The following is an 18,686-nucleotide window of genomic DNA, read 5'->3' on the forward strand; positions in this document are numbered from 1 at the left end:
ATTAAATAATTAAATAATTTCAAAAATTTAATCTATTTTTAAATTTTATTTGAATATTTATAACATAATTTCAAAATTTATTTAGATTAATTAATTTATTAAATTATTTAATATTTATTTTTTAAGTTTTTAAAGTTTGCATATCATAAAAATAATAAAATTTGAAGATTACTGAATTTATTTCAAAATATTTTATGTTAAAAATATTCTCCTTTTTATTAGAAATTAAAAAGCAAGGCTATTTATTTATTTAATATAGGATTTAATTTAAATAATGTAATTAGTGAAATAAGAGAATTTATAATAATTATTTATGTTTTGTTATAAATATTTAATTAAAATATATAAATTTTATCTAATTTTTATTAACCAACATAAATTAACATTTATTCATTTAATAAAGAATGAAACAACAAATAATGCAGCGTGAATAGAAAATGTTTTGATAAGCACTTTGTTGATAATATCTCTTTCTTCAACTAATTGTTGTTAACTTAACTATTTTTTATTAATAACCGCATCTAATCTTGTGTTCATAACTTTCATCCATTCAGAAGGTTATAACGCGATATGCATACAACTTGCATAACTTTCTGGAAGTGTTGGCCACTCATAATTGAATTGAGTCACTTAGTATTCTTTATGAGCATTTACATGATGATCAGAGTGTCTTTCAAAGCGAAAAGAGAGCATATTACTAAACTTATGAGGAGCATTCCATGAAGAGTCATATTGTATGTCAATATCCTAATATTAAGTTAATCCATAATGCTCTATATATTCTATTACTAATGATTCTGCAACACTAATTATTACCATTAATAAATAGAATCCTAGACCATAAAGACCACATATTTTATAAACTACGGTTGGAACTAGTAGTTATGCAATAGAATAGTAAATCATTCTATTATATATACTTAAAAAGGGATTAGATGCCTTATGGAACTTTACAACTCTTTCATTTTCACAGTTCCAAGCTTTGATATAAGTTTGTTAAATTTATCTTAACATATAAGCAAAAATTGATTCGTTCCTCTAAGCAACAACAGGATCTTTCTTTGTTCCGACATACTTATGATGAGACATTATATGGGCAATTTAATAGTGAGCATACATCATTCTCATCAGGTTAAAAATACCTTTTTTTGTTTTATAATAATTAATATCTATTGTAAAAAATAAATAAATGCTTGTTATTAAATATTTTAAATGTTGAGATTTATCTGCCATTTACATATTTAATCGATTAGGATTATTCATGCAATATGCAATGATAATATAAAATAATTAATAATATACCTGCTGATTATTCAAAAGGAGAAAGTCGATGGATCAGCTCATGAGAAACGTTAATAGTGCTTCCCAATGAAAGAGATGCAGAGAAAGCAAGGAAAATAGCTTAGAAAATAGAAAGAGGTGTGAAACAAATTTTATATAATGTATAAATCATCAGCAAAACATCAACAATGATAGCGACATATAATGGGATTGAGTAGAAAATGCTATATTTCTTTTATTTTTCATCTTCTTTGTTATAATTAATGTCATCATAAGGCATAAATCTATCAAGGATTGGAGCAATACAGTGATGGAAAAAGACTAAAGCATATCCAGTCTTTAAATATTCCATGCCAAACACAACAATAAGTGCAATCATAACTGGTGTGTAGAATTTTAGTGAATCAAAAGCTGTATTCAAATTCTACTCAAATTGTTTAAACTTTTTTTCTTACATAACTAAGTGTTATTTCTAATACTTTTTTTTGATTAAAACTGAGCAATTAAAGATTTCTTTTGTTTTTTTATTATTTATTGTTGGATCAATTATAAATTCTATGTGGTGATTTAAGTTATTATACAATTTTTTAATTAAAATAAATAAAATTGTTTACATTTACTTAAAAGTTTATTAAAAAGAAAAAGAAAATTGTGATTCAAATTACATAATTTGAATCTCAAAAAACAAATATTTTGCATCATATATGTAATATTTGATAATTATATAATAAATAAATAGTTTCTCAAGTAAAAACAATTTACAAATATTTATGTTGAATTCATGCATATAAATATCTCTATGTATTATTTTGAATTGCGTTTATTTCTATTTTATTCAAAATAAGAATGAGATTAATAAAATTATTGAGTGAGTCAAGATTTGCTATTTATAGAAATTATCAAGAGTCTTTTTTTCGAATTCTTAATGCTCCTTAGACACTTCTTTTTTAGCAAAAAAGGACTCTAAACGAGGATTCATGATAGAAAACCAGAGCTTTGGTTACATTGAAACCTAAATCATAAATAAGTAGCTCTCAGGCAGCTAAGGCCATGAATAATCGAAGCTTGAAATTTAATATTCTTTATAGGCATTTACATGATGATCAGCATGTCTTTCAAGCTTAAATGAAGATATGTTTGTATACCTTTAAGGAGAGTTCCAAGCACAATCGTAAGAAACTTTATTATCTTTTGTGACAAAAAGACCATAATGTTCCAAGTATTCAACAATTTCAGCTTCAATAACTGCTACAAAAACCATCCATAAATAGTAATATAATCCTTTTCTTCCATATGTAACCAGCATTAGTAAAGGGAAGGCAAGTTAAAGCAGAGTATTATAAATCATTCTATTTTTGTAATGAAATTAAGGGAATGAAGTCTTTTCTTGTTAAATCAATCTTTCATTTTCACACTTCCATGAAACAGCGTAGTTACCCCAAAGCTATCTAGGAAGATACTAATACAAAGTTTCATCTTTTTTTGCTACAATAGGATCTTTGTCAGTTCCAACATGCTTATGGTGCCATAGCAAATGGAATATAGGATAATGGCAGTACATAACTCTTACAAAATTCAAAAATCCTATTTAAAATAATAAAAATAGCATTGGATCTATAAAAAATAATGATTAACTTACCTACTGCCTACTCTAAAGTTGTTAATCTATGAATTAACTCATGCGAAACATTAACAGTATTACCCAAAGTTAAACCTGCAGAGCTTATCAAAAGGAAGCAGTTCAAGGCAGAAAGTTAAGAGCCACTGCTAGTAACTTTATTTATCACATAAAACATTTACAATGTATCAGAAATAACAGCTAAAAATAGAGGGATTGTGTATAAAAAATGGTTTTTCTTTCTATTTGATTCTTCTTTATTCATATTCTTGTCATCCAAGGGTAAAATCTAATCGACCTTTTTTGCTAAGCACTGCAAAAAAAAGCCTAAAAAATATCCATTATTAAAGTACTCTGCCCCTATAAATAGAAGTATGTTGTTAAAAACAGGGGTGTAAAACTGCAAAGAATCTAAAAATATATCCATCTTCTCTTTCTAATTTCTGATAATCTAAATTTTTTAATCAAAATATTTATTAACTTTAAAAAGATATCATCAAAATTAGTTGAAACAAAATATAAATGATAATATAAATTATTGAACAAATTATGGATTTAATTTTTATGTAAGTAAGAACTAAACAATATTTTAACAATAATAAATGACCTAAATATTCTTTAGGTTTATCTCTTTGGGTTAATAAATACTTTTACAATTAAAATCTTGAAATATAAATTGTATTTAAAAGAATTAACTTAACTAATAATCTTAGTTTTATTAAATACTTTCAGAAAGGATAATATTTATTTGATGATAAAAAAGAAAAATTAGTTTCATGATTTGATTTCAACATTTGAATATAAATTTTGGAATTTATTAGAAAGTTTTAATTTTTCAAAAATAAAATTATAATTAAAATATTTATGTGTAAATAAATGGATGGAAGATTAATAAATTTTTTAATGAAACATAAAATTATTATTAGAAAGAATATTTTATTTATTAAATTAAGGAAGGAAAGAAATTAATATATTTTGAAATTATCAAGCTTTATTATTGTAATTTAATTTTATCATTGATGCTATTAAAAGGATATTTCTAGTGGGGATTAAAATATTTAATTGTTTTCTGCTTGCTGTTGCTGTGGTGAGCTTTGCTGGCCTTTATGTGAAGAGTAGTCTTGAGAGTTTATAAATAGGTTTTAAAAGGACATTTAAAACTAATTAGCATTACTGCTGCTGTTGAAATATTGAATGCTGTTATTTTGTTGCTGAGTTGATATTTAGGACTTTAATGATGTTATTTCATTTTATTGATTTGTAATTTATTATTTCAGTTAAAGAATTTAGCTTTTTAAATCTGAGTTTTCGTTTTACAATACTTTTTCTTTTTTTGTATGAGTGTCAAGTATTTTTTTCATTTTATCTTTTATTTTAGTCATTTCCAGCATTTAAACTGTTTGTTACATTGAAGAAGGACTCTTTGTTAAATTAGAAGAGAAGGTTGAATATAAAGGAAATTCTAATAGCTAAGAATTATTGTAGCTTTTGTTTATATTTTCCGTTTTGTTAGGATGAGTAGGTGTTGAGTGCTCTTCTGCGTTTTTTTTGGTGAAAGGTGAGAAATTGATATTGTGGGTTGAAGAAGATTGCTATTCAGAAGTTTCAAACCTCTTTATCGAAGAATGAGTCATTGAATTATCATTTGTTGCAGAAGATGCTGCACTTGCTTGATGAGGTAGATTTTATTAAAATGAATTATTGTTTGTGCTTTTAGGACTTTTTGAGCTTTGCAAAGTTTAGTTGCTTTTCTTATCAGATAACAATTTTAAGGTTGAATTGGATTATTTTTTTGGATTGATTTTATCAATGCTTTTATTTTACTGGTTTTATGAGTGAGGAGAGCTATTAATCTAGCTACCTGGTACTCCTGCAAGCGAAACTCTACTATGATACGAAGTAGAAGAAGGTGCATAGTACTGCTGATGAATTTATTATTAGTTAAATAATTGATCTTCATTATTTTACGTTTTTTAATTGGTATTTACAGCAGTGTGAACCTGATTAGCTTATTCTAATAATTTTGAATGATATTATTTACTCTTTGTGGATGGCAAGTTTGTCTAATTTTAGCTTTAATTAGCTTCTTCTGTATTCAACGTAAGAGGTTTGTAAGATAATTTTGAAGATATAGTAGTTGAAGCTTATTGAGTTTGATAAGACTTGTTTTATGAATTTTATGAATTATATTGGCTAAAATCAAAAGGTTTTGAACTCTTAGCATTATTTGCTGAAGGAGATTTCGGTTTATTTTAATAATTAATGTTCTGATTTTGTTAATTGTTTGCCTCTAAATCAGAAGAAATAAAGAGACTATTATTCTATTACATAGAGAAGTTATTTATATTATTATTTTAATAGCTAGGATGTGCTTGATTTATGCTGAAAGTTGTAAGAGCAGGTGCTTTATTTATAGAAGTGCTTCTTCTTTCTTCCTAAATATTTTGCATGTTTGAGGCAATTCTAGCATTTTAGTTTTCTAAGAAATTATTAAAAGGATCTTAAATTACCCTTCCTGCTAATTATTTAGTTTCTATATTAATATCAGAGAGCTTAGGCGGTGTGGTAGACACGTTAATATGGGTTTAGCTTTTAGGTTTTTCTTCATTCGATTGATAATTATTGCTAGAATAATTATCATTTTTTTCTTTCCCCATTTATTATGTTGTCTGATAAATCTTGGGCGAAGTTGATAAATTGCTTATTTAATTAGAATTGAAGGAATTTATAGGAGAAATAGTTGACGATATTTTCTGAATTTAACTTTGTAAGTTTGTGGAGCTACGAGGAGAATATTTTGAGTTCAATTCGTTAGCATTGCTATTTATTGAAATTATCTATCCAACCAACGAAGAGTTGTTATTTTAAGTGTTAAGAGAGTTCTATTTCTAAATTTATTGCTATTATTATTATTATTTTGAAGCGTTTTGATTTTCAATGTTTTTAGCACCTTACTATTGTGTTTAATTTATAGAATTATATTCTTATAAGAATTTATTAGATAATTTAGTACTAGATGAGTTATTTTATTATTGTTGGTGTTACTGCTGTTAGGAATTTAGTAGAGTAGCTTATCCTAGAAAAGAAGGACTCGGACTCATATAATTACTGCTTGTACCACTTTTAGAGGGAGTGTTAGATCTGCTGCTTTTACCTTTTGTCGCATTAATAATCGAGCTAGAGTGATGAGCTTATCTACTCTGAGTATTAATATTATTACTGTATTTTTAAGCTAAAGTTAGTGAATCACCTTGCTAATTTGCTTGCTAATACTGTGTTATAGAGATTTTTTGTGGATTCGAAAGCATATATTTTGAGGAAATACTGCTTGTACTGCTCAACTTACTTTAAATAGGTTGTATTTTTCTCTCAAGAGATCTGCTACCTATGTCTATGCCATTAACTACCATTCCTTGTATGTTTTATTAAGAATCTTATTTGATTGCATTAAAACTTGGTTGATTGCTTTGATAGTGGTGTTAACTTGTAGACATCCTTTGCTGAAGTTGTGCTTGCTACTAAAGTTAGTTTTGCTAATTCAAAGCTTCATAATCTGTGATATTTGATAATTTACTTTTTAAAATTAAAATAAAATTTGACTTTTTGAATTTTTTTTTTGCATCTAATTAAATTTTTTTAGTTTTTTGCTTTCGGATTTGCTAAAAATTAATATCAACAAATGTAAAATTGAAATTCAAGATTATTGTTTGAAATTTACTCTTTGTTTTATGTTTTCTAAATGGATGTAGCAGCTTAAGGTTCCCTTGGAGATTTGGTTTTGCTGTATGCCTCAAAATATTTAGATTCTGAAACAGCTGTAGAAGTGCTTGCTTATTCATTTTAGCTAGAATTAGCTGCTGGTTTTAAATTTGAAGAGCGAGATAAATTAACTTAACTAATTGTTGCTGGATTGTTTGATGGATTAAGCTATGGAGAGCTAAATAAATTGATTGTTGCACTCTATACATGGTTACTGCTGTTAGTTTATGAGATGCCAGCCAATTGATTTATTAAGCTGTACTCAAGAGATTTACGAAATAAATTATTACTAGGCATATTACTACTAGATTAAGACACTGCACCTGAAGATGAATTTAATCCATTATTCGCTTTGTTATATTAAAAAGTATTTTAAACCTTGTTATTTAAGTTACCAGAGCGAGTGCTGTCTACTCTCTCAAGAGTGTGATTTCTACCACCATTGTGAGAAGAAGGGTTGTTTATATTCGAGCTTTGATTAGTTAACATTTAGGCATTGTTAGCACTCTATATATAATTTTTTACTGAAAGACGAGCACTATTAATAGTTGTAGACTGTTGATCTGTTATTTAAATTTTGGTTTAGCTATTAGGGTTAGTTTGCTAATTAGATTAATTAGAGCTTGAATTTATTTGCGAATTTAGACTGCTGTAGTTAATCTGTGAATTGTTATTATATGTGATATTTTAAGAATAGAACTTTTATTATAAGCTTGGTTACTACTGAATATCCTATTACTGTTGCTATAAAAGCTGCTGTTATTGTTGCTAATACTAAAATTAACTTTATTGCTATTATTGTGAACCTTGTGATTAAAATTATAACTGTTAGGCCATTAAAGTCTCATATATCTGTTATCCTAGAGTTGTGGGCGATTTTTCCATCAAATAATTCCTACTTTCTTTTTCACCTGGCCTTACTTCGATTTTTTCATTAGCTTCTTAAAAATTTTTAATTGCATTCTTGACTAAAGCTCCTGTATTATTACTAGAGTTACTTTGATAGTTACTGCTACTACTCATATATTATCCTTGAATACCGGTACTGCTGATGTGCTGACTCATTGGCTGAAAATTGCTTTAAAAATTATTATTTTGTGTTAAATTTGATGGAATATTAGGAGAGTTATTGATTGATAATAATGGTGAAGGAGAAGATCCCAAATAATTTGTATTTGTATTCATATTTTAGCTGAAAATTGCTTTATTTGCACCGTTATTTATTTCTTCGGAGTATTTTCTCACTGCGCTCCTGCCTTCTAATTTATATTATTAAACTGAACTATTTTTTTCTTTTACTAATTCTATTTGCTGCTATCCTAAAATAATTTTTGTGGACATTAATTAATTTATTTAATTAATTAATTTCTTTTTCTTCTCTTTTTTAATTTGGTATTGATAAATAAATAACACTTTAAAAATAGATAAATAACTAATAATAATTTTTAAATTTTGACTGAATCAATGAATGAATGAATTTTCAAGGATTTTTAATTTTTTAAATGCTTCGTTTTTGTAATCAAGTTAAATAGTTTATGCATGGCAAAATAAAGGTGAAAATAAATAAAATTATTAAAAATTGATATTTAATAAGTGTTATCAACAAGAGATATTACTGTACTATTGATATTCTCATGCAATCACAAAATAATCAGTAAATTATCAATAATGAATCTTCATACTTTCTTAGTTGATTTTACTTTCTCTACTCTAATCTTAATATTAAAATTTACAATAAAACGACGCTATGCTGGACAAAGGCATAAATTTTTGATATTTATAACAATTAATTAGGTTAAAAAAGTTTTGTTTAATTTTAAATTAGATTTATCTAAATATGAATTTGTAATATTATTAAGGATAAAATAAGCTAAACTTGTTTAAAATAATTTTTAGAATCATAATAATTGATGTGCTTTATGGATTTTTATTTATTTATTGAAAAAGATTAATTTTATTACTTGCTTGATACCAACATTAAAAATAAGATTATAATATTATTCAGCTAGAAAAAATAGAGATTTAAGTCAAATAAAATTTTGCAAATTTTTTTTTATTTAAAAATTAATTTTTATTGAAAATATATTTAGTAATTTTTAAATTTAAATTTCATAAAAATAACATTTTAAAATTCAATTATTATAAAGAAAATTTTTAAAGAGTAATTAGGTTGCATTTCTTTTTATGAGGAAACATCATTTTTATTTAGAGTGTTTGTTTAAAATTATTTAAAGATATAAATAATTTTGATAAAACCATAATATTTTAGAAGCTAAACAAATTTAATATAAAGAGATATGAATAGGATATTATTTGATTGTTTATTTTACTCTTTTTCTGATAGTGAGAAACTAAATTAAATGAAAAAAAACCACAATAAAAACATTTCTATCATTTATTGGTTCAATGAATCAATCATCAGCTTATTTATATTTGATGAATAGCGAAAAACCAATTTTGCATTAACTAAATTAACATAGTTTCTGCGAAAGTAATTTTCGTAAATTGATGAGAATTAAGTTCAAATTGTATCTGCTAAATATAATATTAGTAGAGTGAGCTTAGTACCCAACATAAAAACATACTTTTAAAATAATTTTTTATATAATAAATATTTTAATATATTTTATAATATTTTTGCTACAACAGATTTTCTTTTTTAGTTGTAAGCATTTCTTGCTTGAAAAGATGATTGATTTATTTTGTTAATCTTTCACTTTAATGCTAATTTTTCTACATCGCTTTGTTTGCTTAATTGCTTTAATTATGACAAGACGTTTACAGTTTATTCGCCAAAATAATAATTTCATTCTGACTTCCCTTCAAATGATGATATATCGAATTTATTTTATTCAGAATCTTTATTAAGGTATTCCTATAGATTCTATGCTACTAAGTGGTAAGACTTTTGATATTTAACCGCGCAGTAATGTAGACATTCATAAACAGTGTGATTTATAGTTTAAAAAGTCAAAGTTCTCTTTTAGAAATGGCATTAGTCGTAACATGATTTATATCCTTTAAATCTCATCTCAGTAGAACTTTTCAATGTTGCTTAATCAATAGATGATAAATCGCTCATCAATATTTTAGTTTATAAGCTTGTAGATTTTCAGTATTTGAATATATTTTCTAGAAATATTTTTGCACTTAATTACAAAATCTTATTTAAGTTATGCTTAAATTTTTTAAAAAGAATCAAAAATTAATACTTACTTGATAATATTTTGAATGCAGAAAGTAAAAACAAGCTTTTCTCAAGCAAGCAAACTAACAAGTAAAATATTTAAAATGAAAGTAAAATATTATAAATGAATGCCAGCTAATAAAAATAATACTTTGAAGAATGAATACAATTATAATACAAATACTATAGAATTTAAGAAAAAGATATTATATTTTTGTTTATAAATTTGGGAATATTATAATTAAAACGTAACTACATTTTAGAAAACAAGAGGGCCTTCTTGCTATTGCAACAAATAAGTTATTTGTTTGGTTAATTTTTTGAAGGTTTTTGTTGAGAATTAAGTAAAAAAGAAGCTTATAATTTAATAGAAAAGTTGTTGCTATGTATTGAATAAGTAAATTATTGTTTTAATTCAGCTGAGTGATTAAAAAAAAGACCTTTTTAAGATTTCTTAAAATGCTTGATTTACAGTTAAGTTTTTTAGAATATTTTAGTATCATAATTATTACATTTTGACTGAAGGAGAATTAGTAGATAGTTTTTTAGTTAGTTAGTTAGTTTTTTTATTGATTATTATGAAAAATGATTGATATTATCAATATTATTTATTAATAGATAGATGCATGGAATAAGATTAAAATTTTAGTAGATAAGATGAATATTTATTTTTTATTAATAATTAGCATTATTTGTTTGTTTGTTTGTTAGTTAGTTAGTGAGTGAGTGAGTGTTTTTAATAGAAGTAGATCTATTTTTAATAAATTAGTAAAAAAATGAGGAAAATCAACTTGTTTTTAAATATTTTTTCAAACAAAGACTATTTTATCCTTCTCAAATTTCTTCCTCATCTTAATCATCTTCATCAGAGTCAATTTCTTCGTAGTCATAAGCCATTTTATTTTAATTATTATTTTCGTCACAATCAAGAGGGAATTTCTTCAAGCGGTCACTGTTTTCCCCACAAAACTTTTTAATGAGAAGCTCTCTCAATTCTTAATTTGTATATTTGTCGATTTCACCACTGAAATCGCCAATCATGTGGAGAGCTTGCTCTTTGGTTACGAATCTTCCCTTTACTCTTAATCTGCTATCAGCAACTCTCTTGCGAACGTCATAAGAAATTTTCCTAAAGCTGCTGTTGAAAATTAATTTAAAAAAGTTTAAATGAATGCATATATATTTAAAAGTAATTTTGTCAGTGAATTCAAAATTAAATGGAAAGGTCGATTAAAAAAGAAAATTAAATTAAATTAGTAAAAAAGAATTTAGATAGTGATAATAAAACTGAGAGCTTTCAAGTCATCAAATGTTGGTTTATTTCAAATTAATGTTTGAGCAAAAATAAATTAAATAAAGTTCTACTTTCTAATTTTAATTAAATGAAATAAATAAATAAATTGAGTAAATAAAAAATTTTCTAATTTAAATAAAAATAAATTTTATTCTATGAATTTTAATATTCATCCAATAAAATAAATCATAAATAGCTAATTGTTTAATCTTAATATTACGCGCGTTTGTCTCTTTTAATTTTGTATTTGGTGATCTTTTCTCTGCGTTCTTTTCTTGTGAGTGTTCCTATTTTTTTTTGAGATTCATCAGGTATGTTTTGGAAGATTCCGCTCATGATAAAGGAGTTTTGATACACTTAGTCAATATTTACATTGAATACATCACTGAAATTAGATGGAAGTAATTATTTAATTTTATTTAAATCACCTATTGAAGGTACTTGATGGTGCTTTTTAATGTATTCCAATTTTTGGGAGTCACTCAATTTTTTATGCATAAAAGGGAGATATGCTGGTGGAAGTGTTTTCATTATGTTTTTAATTATTTCTATTATTTTTTCTTAAGGTAGAGATAGCAATGAATTTTTAGGAGGAGATAAAATAGATTGTTCTGAAAAGGAAGTTTTGGTTGATGGTTGATCAGCAGAAGATGATGATTTTACTTTTCCATCCTTTTCTTCTATTTTTATTTTCTTGTAGGAATTTTCTTTTAAATTGGTGGGTGTATGAAGTTCGCTATAAGGTTCAAAATTTGTAGTTGCTTCGGAGAGAGTTTTTGATTTTTTGTTTCTGCAGATTTCTGAGGTGTTTCTCTTAACTAGTAAGGTAGGGAGAGCAGGAGTGTTTTCGTCTAATATTATAAAAGAGTTAAATTAAAATATTTTGATAGTTAAATAGATATAAGTATGTATTTATCAAATACTTTCAAAATAAAAATAAATAAAATTTTTATTATTTTATCTACTAATCAAACAAAATCGTTGATCTACTAAAATATAATATATATGTAGAATAGATTTCAAACAAAAATTATCTTCATTATTAATATCACAAATCAGCTATTTAATGTTTTTATAAAGAAACTTGCTTTTTTTATTTTTCTTTTTTTATGTTGGATTTATTATTCATTCATTAATTCTTAACAAAATAAGCAATTAAAATCAAATCAATTTGAAAATAAAATTTGATCAAATAGAGGGAAGAATATCTAATTTATTTAGTTTATTTCTTGTAAAACTACAATAGAAATTATGGGGAATAAATAAATGAATTTTTTTAGAATTAAAGTATGTGTGCGATTGATATTGGTAAAAGAAATATGAGAAATTAATTGAAAAAAAAAAATTATTAATTGCTTTTAGTTACAAATTTTCTTTTGACCAGAAATTCAAAAACATTTGAAATCTCTTACTAATATTGCGGACAAAAGAAATAATTCACTAAAAAATAAACAAATAATTATTTTTATTTTAAGGCTTTTTTTTGATGATTGATTTATTTGCGTAATTTTTTGCTATAACGATATAATTATTCTAGTTTTTTGTTAGCAAAAATTTTGAATTTAAAAACTATTTATTTTGCAATATATTTTATTTTTTTCTTTCTAAATGTTTTGAGTTTTCATTATGGTTTTATCAATTAATAAATTACCGTTTGACAGAGCTTCTACTTTCACTTCCTGCTTCTTTGGAAGGTCATCTACAAATTTCTTTTTAAGTTTTTCAGTTGATTTTGAGTGAGATGGAGGTGATTTGATTGAGGGATCATTTTCATTCTGTACAGATTTTTTGCTAATATCTCCAAGTTTTCCTTTCTTTTTGTTCTTGCTTTGTGGAGTTTCAATTACTTTTGAATAATCAGTAGCCTTAACTATATTTTGGTACTTCTCCTCTTGAGCAGTTAATACTTAGGCGTTATCAGCATCAAAGCTAAGATTTTGAAGTGAAGTGGGTAAGTTTATGTTTTAGTAATTTTAAATATTGGCAGGGTTAACTACCTATGGAGTGACGTTAGAAATATCGTTCATTAAATAGGGTTAGGATTACATGGGGTTTTAGTATGTAGGATAATTGTGATGGTATTAATGAACAGGATTATACATAATGTGAGAGAAGGATTATTAGTAATTGTATGGGTATTACATATCTTGAATATTACACTGTAAGATGGTGCTGCTTCCAACAATATCTTTTTATATTTAAAATGTATTATTTAATTAGATAAGAAAGTCTTTTTATTTCTCATAAAAAATTGTATTAATATAAATTTTTAGTTTTGTTTCATAATTCTTATTTTATCATTCATGATGATTAAAGATAAATATGAGGAAAAACAATCGAATTCAAAGGAAGAGCTGTAAAAAATCTTTTAGAGCAGCTAACCAAATTTAATTTTAGTCATTTTTATAAACTTGCGAGTGCTCAATAGAAGTAATTATGCAAATTAGTAATATTTTTCATAATTATTAAGGAAAGATGTGAGAAAAAAAACTAGTAGGAGTAAGTTAATAAATTGAAATAGTATTTTACCTTCCATGTGATAATTCATATGAGGATTGATTATAGGCTATCCAGTTTATTAGGGCATATGTATGTTATATATATGCATTTCATTGAAGTTAGAGCTCACAATTTGGTCCTAGCCATTTTACTTTTATTTAAAAATGTAGGATTTAATAAATGACGAAGAATGAATACTTTTGAAATAAGTAGAAGAAAATAAATTCTTTGTAAATAGTTGATGAGGAGAAATAAATAAAAGTATTGATTTCAGTACTTTCTATTAAATTTATTAATTTCTTTTTATTTCTTTTTAATGTAAAAAAGTACAGGGTAAAAATTGTTATCATCTAGATTTGCTGATGCAATTGGCATGAAGTTGATTGAGTTTCCTCTACTCCTAACTTAGTTGTTATCATGATCTTCGTTTTAACAGAATCCGTGGGCGCTTCCAATATTTAGTTGGTTAAGTGAATTCTTTGAATACTTTTTTTAAGAGTATAAACAAACAAAGATGTTAGAAAAAATATGTGAATTGAATTAATGAATGCATGTAATTAAATAAAAACGTGAGAAGAAAAATTTCAGATGGGGAAATGTTGGTCAAGTAAAATGCGCTAGAAATGAATGATATAAATTTTAGAATTAGTTTTTATTGGTAAAATTCTCAAAGACAATTCAATCTTAATAACAAAAAAAAGCTAAAGAATTTATTAATTTGCAAAATCAAACTAAAAAAATTATCAATTAATAAATTAATTTGTTTATTTGTCAATTAATTTTTTACGCTAGGAGGCTAATAGCAATAATTCTACGAGTAGATCAGTCCGTTATCGTTTATGTCTTGAAACTAGTTGTATCTGCCGTATTGAGAGCTCATGAAGGCTTAGGCTGTTGCACCATAGTAAGGTAGTTGAGAGTGCTACTGATGAGATCCTAAGTGGATATTTTAAGGATAGTAGTATGCCATGTTCTGAGAATCAGCAGACATGAGTTAGTTAGGTATGTAGGTTAGTTAGTTAGTGTTTTGTAAAGTAATATATTTGTTCGCTTATTTTTCTTTTTGATTGTTTTGATTAGAAAAATCTCTACTTCTTGCTTTTGATTTTTTTTTGTTTATTATTATTTCTTTTTAACAAATTTATTATTTCTTAATAGTAATTAGAATAGTACTATTTAATTCGTTTATTGATTACCTATTTATTTCTTCTACCCATCTATCTATCTGTTGTTTATTTTTTGTTTCTTTGTTTGTTTGCTTTTTATTTGTCTTTTTGTATAGCTAGCGCATATTTTATTAACCAGCCAGTCACCTTGTTAATATTGTTATTTTTAGATAATCTTTAAGCTCTAAATTCCTTTATATACATTTTTTCATTTTCAACAAGAGCAATTTTTTTTAGTTTCATTTTATGAGAATGATATGCGTTTTATAATTCTATGTCATTTTCTTTGACTGTTGGAAACAATAATTAGACCAATATTGAAACTAATAGTAACCATAGTTGAGCTAGATTAGCATTTAAAGTCCTATCTTTCTACTTCTTCTACTTTAAAAGATTTCTTGAATTTATATTTTACTCATCTCTTAATTTATGTGCGGTACTTTACACAAATAATTATTTCAAGTAGAAATAGATTGTATTTAAGATATTTGTCTAATACAAGCAAATATGTTGTTTAACAAAAAAAATATTAATATAAACAGGTATCATAAATAGAAGCAATGCTATTTGGGAATATGCAATTTTAGGCTTTCTCAAAAAAGACTGATAAATCTATTATAAATTGAGTTTTATGGGTAATTATTTATTATGTAAATAACTTAAAATAAATAAGTTTTTTTAAATAATTTTGATTACATTAGGAACTAGCGGTGCTAAATATAAGTAGAGCTTTATTCAATAACTTGATTCTACTTTGATTTGATACTTATCTTAAAAATTGAGGAGAAGAGGAAAAAAAGCTAGCTAATTTTTCACTTTTTCAGATTTAAATTTTATTTTTACAAAAATCAAAATGATTATTTTTAAATTCGTTTTAGCTAACTTTATAACTTCTAAATACTGATTCTCTTTTGAAAGGAGACATTATATTTTCTTTTTTTTTAAAAAAAAATAATAATTTAGGGTTCACGCTTCAAAATACTTGACAGAAATTAAAAATGTCTTCTTCATTAATAATAAAATATCGTTTAAAAAAAATATTCAAACAAAAGTAAATAGAAAAAAAAGCATTAATAAAATCATACATAAAGTATTGTAGAGATATATCTAAATACAATTAATAGCGAAGCTGCTGCATAATTTATTAGATAAAAATGAAGATATCTTTAATTCATTATTTTCCTCTTTTGGCAAAATTTTTTGTTTAATAATAATTGCAATAAATTGCTCTAATGAACGTAATTATTATTAAAATCAACATATATTTAAAATCAGGCTATTATATTTTATTAGATCAGTATTTCTAAGAGTTTCTTCACAATTTTTTATAGAATGTATTAAAAAATGTTTTTATTTAGCTGACTTGGGAAAATAATAGTTTAAATAAAGTAATAATTTGCTACATTGACCACCAAAAAATTTAGAAATCTACAATATTTTTATTTATAGTAATGATCAAATAGTTTATAAATAAATTAATAAGAAAAATAAATTAATTTTTTGTAAAATACTTATCTAAAATTTGTGATTAATTCAAAGTTGAAGTCAAAAATTTTTAAATTTCATTTAAAGAAATATTTTATTTTAATTCTAAAAGTGTGATGAAAAACAGAAGGTCTTTGTATAGTGGAAAATAAATAAAAATTGAACTCACTAGTTAGAAATCAAATTCAAAAATGAAGATATCAATTTTGTAAAGAAGAGATACGTTGCGCGTTAAATTTCCTTTTTATTTTTTTGGCGGGGAATAAATACATAAATGGAAAGCGTATTGGGAGTATTACTTATGATTAAGCTATTGGGATCTTTATTGAATTTTAATATTACAAGGTTTGTAAAAAAAATATATGTACGCTATATATAGCTAGTTAGTTGGCTAATCATCAATTAATTTAATAAATTAAAAATATCTTTAATTCTTTTTGTCAAAAATTAATAAGCAAAATAAAATGAATTTTGGAGGAAACACCAATAGTTAGAGCTATAAAACAAAAGACAAAAGAGCACCTTTAAATAATATTTCAGCTAGAAAAAATTAAATGGAATACGAATCAAGCGAATATAGTTTAAAGTCAGTTCCAGGAACCAACTAAGTAGGAGATTTTAATGGCAATCTGAATGCCAGTAATATTTTAGCTATGAAATCTAATACTTTTGGAATGACCAATTAGAATAAATAAAATTTAGCTTCTCAAATGGAAACAAAGCAAAATTAACAGCTTCTTTCTGAACTAGAAAAACTCAAATTTGCTTTAAAGGATGCTATAGATGAAAATGAAATTGTAAATTTCTTAGATTTGATAATTTCTTACTTAATTAAATATTAAATAGTTAAGAAACAGAGTCACTGAGTTAGAAGCTCTTTATGCCGCAGCTGAAGATGAAATAGAAAAGAGAGATAAATGTATTTTAGAATTGGTAGAACAACTTTAAAAGGTAGATAAATTATTTTATTTTATTTATAAAACTTATATATATTCTTAAAAAAAGCAATCTGAAATAGAAAGCATTAGCAATAAACAAAGCAAAAATAAGCATAAAAGAATCCATAGTTAATGATCTGTTATCCTTTCAAATTCTTAAACTATTGTAGATAAAAATAATAAATAAATGATACTTTCAACATGTCTTTAAAAGCTAGCTAATAAATTTTGGATATTTATTTACCATAATGGATAAATAAAAAAGTAAACTTATTAAATAAATATATGTAAAAAAAATAAGTAAAACTTTAGTAATTTTAAAATCATAATTAATTTCAAATAAAATATAATATAAAATAAATATAAACAAACACACATACTCTAATTAATTAACTTAAAATAATAAAAAAACTATTTTGTTGATTACCAAATAATATATATATTCCTCTTCATAATTAACTGTCATTTTTACCATTTTTTAAATTTATCTTTAATGTTAAATAAAACTTATTCCAATTTTTAGATTATTTATATATTTATTCTAATTAATTATTTTTTATAATTATCTGATCAGTATCTACATTAATTATTATAAATATATATCAATTTCTTTATGTGTTTTTGCAATCAGAATAAGCTACCCTTACAAATTATAACAGTTAAGGTAAAATTGTAAAATTCATCATTTAAAAATTATTTTTTAAAAATACTTCTACAATTTGTATAAAAATAAAAGAAGATATTTGAATGATTTAATTACCTCATTCTATCATTCATTCTAGTTATTTAAAATATATTTTTAAGAGTTTGCTTTTCATATTTATTAAAAAAAGCTATTTAGCTTTTAATTTAAATTATTTATTAAAATACAAAATGTTTATTATAATTTTTTAATGATATTCAAATAGAAATGCTAAAATTTTAATCAATTTATAAATAAAAGCAAGTATCATTTAATAGTTTTTAATTGTTATAAATTATATTAGTTTTATCAAATATAAAAAACACAAAATAGTTTTATTCTACTAATTATATTTATCTTATAATTTGGAAATATCCTATCTTTAATAATTTACAATATTAATATCCAATTAAACAAATTTCAAATCTATTTTTATTGATTTTTTAAATTTAGAATTTCTAAGTGCTTTAAATAAATTAACTTTACAAAACCAACTTATTTTATATTAGATAATATTTGATTTTTAAGAAAATAAAATAAATTTTAAAAGAAAAAATAGTAATTATTTCTATTTTAAGAATGATAATTAATTGATTTCATTTAAAACAAAAAATTAGATTTTAAATATTTTTAAGTTTTTGGATGATGTTGACTGATTTGATTAAATACAAATGTAATTTATTTATTTATATATATGTAATGAATCTATGTATATATGAATGTATTTATATAAAAAAGTGGCTCTCTTATATTGAAGAATGAATGAATGTATAAATT

At 24.0% G+C, this 18,686-nt stretch overlaps 7 protein-coding genes across 7 annotated transcripts; 2 read left to right on the forward strand and 5 right to left on the reverse strand. All coding sequences in view use genetic code 6, as the record gives it.

Annotated features, from left to right (window-relative positions):
* Positions 1-390: 390 nt before the first annotated feature.
* On the reverse strand, positions 391-1,738 carry TTHERM_00666950 (fatty acid desaturase; the record flags this gene model as incomplete). The annotated part of the gene is made up of 2 exons (XM_001020063.2): positions 391-1,142; positions 1,303-1,738. 2 exons carry the CDS (start codon positions 1,736-1,738, stop codon positions 391-393), a joined length of 1,188 nt encoding a protein of 395 aa, XP_001020063.2.
* Positions 1,739-2,116: 378 nt separating this feature from the next.
* On the reverse strand, positions 2,117-3,326 carry TTHERM_00666960 (fatty acid desaturase; the record flags this gene model as incomplete). The annotated part of the gene is made up of 2 exons (XM_001020064.1): positions 2,117-2,865; positions 2,921-3,326. 2 exons carry the CDS (start codon positions 3,324-3,326, stop codon positions 2,117-2,119), a joined length of 1,155 nt encoding a protein of 384 aa, XP_001020064.1.
* Positions 3,327-3,912: 586 nt separating this feature from the next.
* On the reverse strand, positions 3,913-8,029 carry TTHERM_00666970 (hypothetical protein; the record flags this gene model as incomplete). The annotated part of the gene is made up of 2 exons (XM_001020065.2): positions 6,618-8,029; positions 3,913-6,472 (listed from the first exon to the last, which is right to left on the reverse strand). Exons 1-2 carry the CDS (start codon positions 7,997-7,999, stop codon positions 3,913-3,915), a joined length of 3,942 nt encoding a protein of 1,313 aa, XP_001020065.1. The 5' UTR covers positions 8,000-8,029.
* Positions 8,030-9,346: 1,317 nt separating this feature from the next.
* On the forward strand, positions 9,347-9,781 carry TTHERM_00666989 (transmembrane protein, putative; the record flags this gene model as incomplete). Its single annotated transcript, XM_001471378.2, has 1 exon — positions 9,347-9,781. The coding sequence occupies one exon, from the start codon at positions 9,347-9,349 to the stop codon at positions 9,779-9,781; it is 435 nt and encodes a 144-aa protein (XP_001471428.1).
* A 75-nt stretch (positions 9,782-9,856) lies between these two features.
* TTHERM_000666989 (transmembrane protein, putative) lies at positions 9,857-10,534 on the reverse strand (the record flags this gene model as incomplete). The annotated part of the gene is made up of 1 exon (XM_012798594.1): positions 9,857-10,534. The coding sequence occupies one exon, from the start codon at positions 10,532-10,534 to the stop codon at positions 9,857-9,859; it is 678 nt and encodes a 225-aa protein (XP_012654048.1).
* Positions 10,535-10,679: 145 nt separating this feature from the next.
* TTHERM_00666990 (CCT motif protein) lies at positions 10,680-14,929 on the reverse strand (the record flags this gene model as incomplete). Its single annotated transcript, XM_001020067.2, has 6 exons — positions 10,680-10,983; positions 11,360-11,990; positions 12,791-13,327; positions 13,669-13,789; positions 13,969-14,124; positions 14,426-14,929. 6 exons carry the CDS (start codon positions 14,927-14,929, stop codon positions 10,680-10,682), a joined length of 2,253 nt encoding a protein of 750 aa, XP_001020067.2.
* An 818-nt stretch (positions 14,930-15,747) lies between these two features.
* Positions 15,748-17,725, forward strand: TTHERM_00667000 (hypothetical protein). Its single transcript, XM_001020068.3, has 4 exons — positions 15,748-16,042; positions 16,098-17,086; positions 17,136-17,240; positions 17,295-17,725. Exons 2-4 carry the CDS (start codon positions 16,652-16,654, stop codon positions 17,361-17,363), a joined length of 609 nt encoding a protein of 202 aa, XP_001020068.2. The 5' UTR covers positions 15,748-16,042; positions 16,098-16,651; the 3' UTR covers positions 17,364-17,725.
* Positions 17,726-18,686: the final 961 nt, after the last annotated feature.

This window comes from Tetrahymena thermophila (genome assembly GCF_000189635.1).
Source record: "Tetrahymena thermophila SB210 genomic scaffold scf_8254579, whole genome shotgun sequence".
Taxonomy (NCBI): Eukaryota; Ciliophora; class Oligohymenophorea; order Hymenostomatida; family Tetrahymenidae; genus Tetrahymena; species Tetrahymena thermophila.